The following is a 4,593-nucleotide window of genomic DNA, read 5'->3' as shown; positions in this document are numbered from 1 at the left end:
CCTTTTTTCCCGTCTCCCGCCCCCTCCCCTCCCGTCTCCCCCTTCTCCCGTACTCCCCTCGTCATCTAACCATCTCGGATTTACCGTAAGTGAAAAGCAGGGGTGGACATGTTTGTAGCTGGACGTTTTTAGATACAATTACCTAGTATATGAATTCGGCTTATTCGTCTTATAACGAGAAATAATTTACATGAAGACGAATTATCTAGGGTGATATTGTAGTTGCTTAACTCGAATTCTATCATGATTTCCTCCCATGAACATGTATATAGATGATGATGTCCTATTCGTTGCACTAGTAATATTTAATGTACGGTAAAGGCAAATAATTAGGAGAGTAAATGAGTGAAAAGATTATGTTACGTAACTTATAACCTTCGCAGCGCGATATAATTGAATCATAAGACCAAATATAAATTCTATTTAAATATAAATCACATTTAAATATCGGATGCGGATCGCCGTGACTTGGATGGTAAGTACCTGTGACCACGAGTCCGGCGATGACGACGTTCCAACTCGCGTTGCGCGCCGGTGGTATGGCTTCGCCCAGCCCGAGTCGTAGCATCTGTATACTGATCGCTGTCGTGATGAGTGAGCCGACGCAGAAGAACATGAACGCTGTAATCTGCAACATTTTCCTCACTATCAAACAGATGGAATCTGCAGATTTGTTTGTCACAATATTTTTTTTTTCAAAATCGCACGTTCCCATTGAGTTAGTTTAGGACGTTAACGATACAATATTTGATAAAGCTCTCAGTTTTAATAAAATTTCGTCATTTTACCCATGCATTCCTTATTTATATATATTTATACATTATATATAATTTATTTTCTTGAAGTGACCGTATTGAAACGAATGCAGCGCTAATACACTGCGTGCATATAGATCGACCTGGAGCTACTAGACATGTGTAAATAATAGCAGCAAGAATTGGCGAATAAGACTGCACACTCGTGCGCCTACACGGTCGCGTACATTTTAGCATGCATGTGTTGGTCAACAAATCACTGTAGGCCTTATATAATATAATAACGCTGATCGCGATGCCGCAATAGCACACAGCTCACGAGCTCACGCCGCGTTGTTATACAAACGACTGGTCGTACGCATGAGGCTAATTGCATGCCCTCCGCCGCAAGAGAAGCTTGGCGGATTTTATGATATTAAGCATATAAAGCCATTGATTTTCAGTTGCACTCTCGACAGCACGAAGCTGGACTGACAGGTTACAGCGCGATACGCACTGCAAACTGCGTAGGTTTATACAGACTCCTTATCGAATGGAATTCAGGTTAACTGCCGTTCAACAAACGTCTTCCTATTAAATTCAAACCTCCACACGATTGCTCATGGATACAGCACGCTTTGGTTGTGCGCCGAAAGATTTCGCCTTTTCATGCCATTCGTCTGCAACTATAACGACTGGATTTGACGACTTACTTTCGTGTGAAATAATGCTCGCACAGGCATTTACCCACCCATGAGTATTGAGTGAAAGTGTTCTTGGATGATACGATGACATGGATATAATAATTTTATAGACCCATGAGATGTCCACGCAGGGACAGTAAATAAAGCTGTGATATTAATCATATATACGAATGTTTGCGCCATCATGGCGGATCGACCTTCGTAATGCTTCTCTGCGCATCGCTGCCTTATAATAAATAACATCCTTCTTAAAGCACTATTAGGAAAACTATGGCACATTTTTAGTTACAGGGCTCGTTTACTTGTATAGCTTCTCAGTAACTATATGCGATCTCTTTTTGCTTGTGGTGGGGGGGTTGTCTGCGCGCGCGTTTTGTGTGTGTGCGGTGTGGTGATTGTGGTTTGTTGCTGCGTTGGTGTGCGGTTGCCGTATGTGGGGTGCATGGTAGCGCTGTGCTTGCTGCATGTGCGTGCATGTGTGGGTGCTTGCCGTATGCGTGCATGTGTGCGGTAGTGCTTGCCGCTTTGTGCGTGTGATGTGCGTGTTGCTTGCCCGTATGTGCGTGCGATGTGTGCATGTTGCCGTTATGCTGCGTGCTGTGTGCTGCTTGCCCGTGATGTGCGGCATCGTGCTGCGTGTGCTTGCCGTATCGCGGTGTATGTGGCTGGGGTGTTTGCCGTATGTGCGCGCCATGTTGTGCGTGTGATTGCCGTATTGTGGCGTGATTGGGTGCGTGTGCTTTGCCGGTATTCATTGTGCGGCATGAATGTGAGTGCTTGCCGTTATGTGCGTGGCCATGTGTCGGTAGTTGCTTGCCGCTTGGCGTGTGCTTGGCGTTGTGCGTGATGTGTGCGTGGCTTGCCCGTATGTGCGTGCATGTGTGCGTGCTGCTTGCCCGTTATATGCGCATCGTGTGCGCCACTGTTTGCCGTTGAGTCGTGGTTGCCCGTGGGTCGTGATCTCTTGCCCGTATGTGCGTGCATGTGTGCGTGTGCTTGCCCGTATGTGCGTGCATGTGTGCGTGTGCTTGCCCGTATGTGCGTGTGTAATTAATTATGACTGTTCACGCTATTTGCTTTACATTGCACGTACTGAGCACTGATGCTACTCACACTGCACGACGTCCGCTTCCTGGCACAGAGGAACCCCGTAATACCACTGACAGCAAACTGAAAAAGGTAGCAAATTAAGATCGATATACCCCCAAAATAAATGCGTCGTCTGAATCCCTGTGCACCTGACGTTGTCAGCGACAACGGTTGCCATCCGGTTGTTGCTACGAAGAGTGGGCTAATTACTCAATGAAATACGTCATCATGGAAGACAGATATGCATCGCGCGTAACATCTCAAAGAAGAAATACAATATATATAACACACGTGCGCGGGAAAATAGCTCACAAAACGCGATACATCAGAGCATGTGATATATATAGACAAATAATACCGCATGTAACGCCCACATTATATATATATATATTATAAGTTGTATAATCAAGGTAATATATATCAAGGGAATGAAGAACAATATCTAGTACTCGCTGGAAGGTACTATATTATGTAATATCAAGAGCTCATAATAGAGATTCTATTTCTCTATTATGAGCTCTTGGTAATATTGATGTGGCGGTGGCTGAAAATGGCAACGTTCCACATGAGTGATGATGACAAGGAGAGCTATCGATGTATTAGGCCTACGTAGTGAAACGCTGGACACATGTAATATTACTCCTTGGACGTAAGTATACATCCACACGACGTGTAACACTTACAAAAAGGCCGCTCCAGATAGGCGCGCCACTGTGCGCCGTCCACATCTTAATCTGCGAGACGGCCGTGACGCCGATGACGATATTCGCGATGCCCATGATCGTATGCAGCGAAGCTACCAAGTTAATAAAAGTTGTCACTCTCTTGTACATGGTACACGCCACGCACCGCGACGTCGTCTCGTCCGACTGGCGTGCGGTAGTCAGCTTGTAGCGACGTGGTATAGACGAGAAACGCTGCTGATGCTATATCGCTCCATTACGACGATGGCGGTAGTAGCGGCACCGCAACAACGCATATGCCGCTCTCTGTATGGGAAACACTTGGCAGACGCTAGCGTCTACGGGGAGTCTTCGTGTGCACGATTGATCCCTCCCACGAGCTGCACGTGAATGGAAGCTGATGAAGTGACGCGCGGGAGAGACGCGTGGCTCCGCTGTCGATACCTCAGGCGGGTCACATAATTGCGGCAGGATTCGTAATCCTTGCTGGCGCGGCTAATCTGTGCCTTTCCGCTACGTGTGGCGCTACTGCTACTGCTACTGCTACTGCTACTGCTTCTACCCCCGCTAATGCAGGTGTGACTGCTACTGCTACTACACCCGCCTCTGTTGCTGTGGCCGTTGCTACTACTATTACTACTACTGCTGCTAGTGCTACTGCTCCTGCTTCCGGTGCTGCTGCTGTGGCTGCAGGCACTCTTACCTGGCGACGATAATTAGAAACTTCGTTAGCGGGTTATGGGCTCGTCATGGTCGCGCTACAGACGCACATATTGATTGATCTCACTCTGGGGGATGTTTGCGTAGCCGCGTGCAGCCAGCCGTTCCCCCGATGGCAGCGCTTGCTCAGCCGGGCTACGGGGGCGACCTGGATCGCAATCAGAATATCTCATTGAGATTCGACGCTGCTCAGTAGAGAAGACGACCGACGTGCTTGCATGAGACATTCATCAGACCGCTGAGAGTCGTTGCTGCCTAAATTAGCGTCACCACATGTTTCGCACAAATGCGCAGATCCTTTCCTGTAAAATCAGGGAATTCGCACTCGCGAAAACGACGATATATGACTGATGGTTAGCAAGCTCTTTAAAATGTTCGCTTCTCTGGCTAATCGCTAATGACCCTTGCTGTAAACTCCGACTGTACACACTTCTCCTACTGCCTTATTCGTAGACGAAGCACTATAATGAATAATAAATCATTGTGACAATGAGCGTCATATGTATGCGGCTGAGCGCGACATCGACCATAATGGCATGTAACATCCCAAATGTCTAAATGACGGCTCAAATGCCACACGCTTATCGACGTGCTTCACTCACACGCATACACACACACACACACACACACACACACACACACACACACACACACACACACACA

General features: G+C 47.2%; 1 protein-coding gene across 3 annotated transcripts in view; it reads right to left on the bottom strand.

The window, feature by feature from the left end:
- Window positions 1-3,832, bottom strand: part of LOC106815160 (transmembrane protein 196-like) — a 5,807-nt gene extending 1,975 nt beyond the window's left edge. The window contains exons 1-3 of one of the 3 annotated variants that reach the window (XM_014819595.1): window positions 3,205-3,832; window positions 2,552-2,608; window positions 484-628 (exon numbers count right to left, since the gene is read on the bottom strand). In XM_014819595.1, the coding sequence (XP_014675081.1) occupies window positions 484-628; window positions 2,552-2,608; window positions 3,205-3,360 (358 nt within the window). In that variant the 5' untranslated portion in view covers window positions 3,361-3,832. The remainder of the gene's footprint in view (window positions 1-483; window positions 629-2,551; window positions 2,609-3,204) is intronic. The other 2 variants (XM_014819602.1, XM_014819609.1) reach the window with 2 other exon arrangements.
- Window positions 3,833-4,593: the final 761 nt, after the last annotated feature.

The sequence above is a fragment of the Priapulus caudatus genome, unplaced genomic scaffold (genome assembly GCF_000485595.1).
Source record: "Priapulus caudatus unplaced genomic scaffold, Priapulus_caudatus-5.0.1 Scaffold28, whole genome shotgun sequence".
Classification (NCBI taxonomy): Eukaryota; Metazoa; Priapulida; class Priapulimorpha; order Priapulimorphida; family Priapulidae; genus Priapulus; species Priapulus caudatus.
The sequence above is the reverse complement of the archived record's forward strand: the minus strand, read 5'-3'. Positions and strand labels throughout refer to the sequence as shown.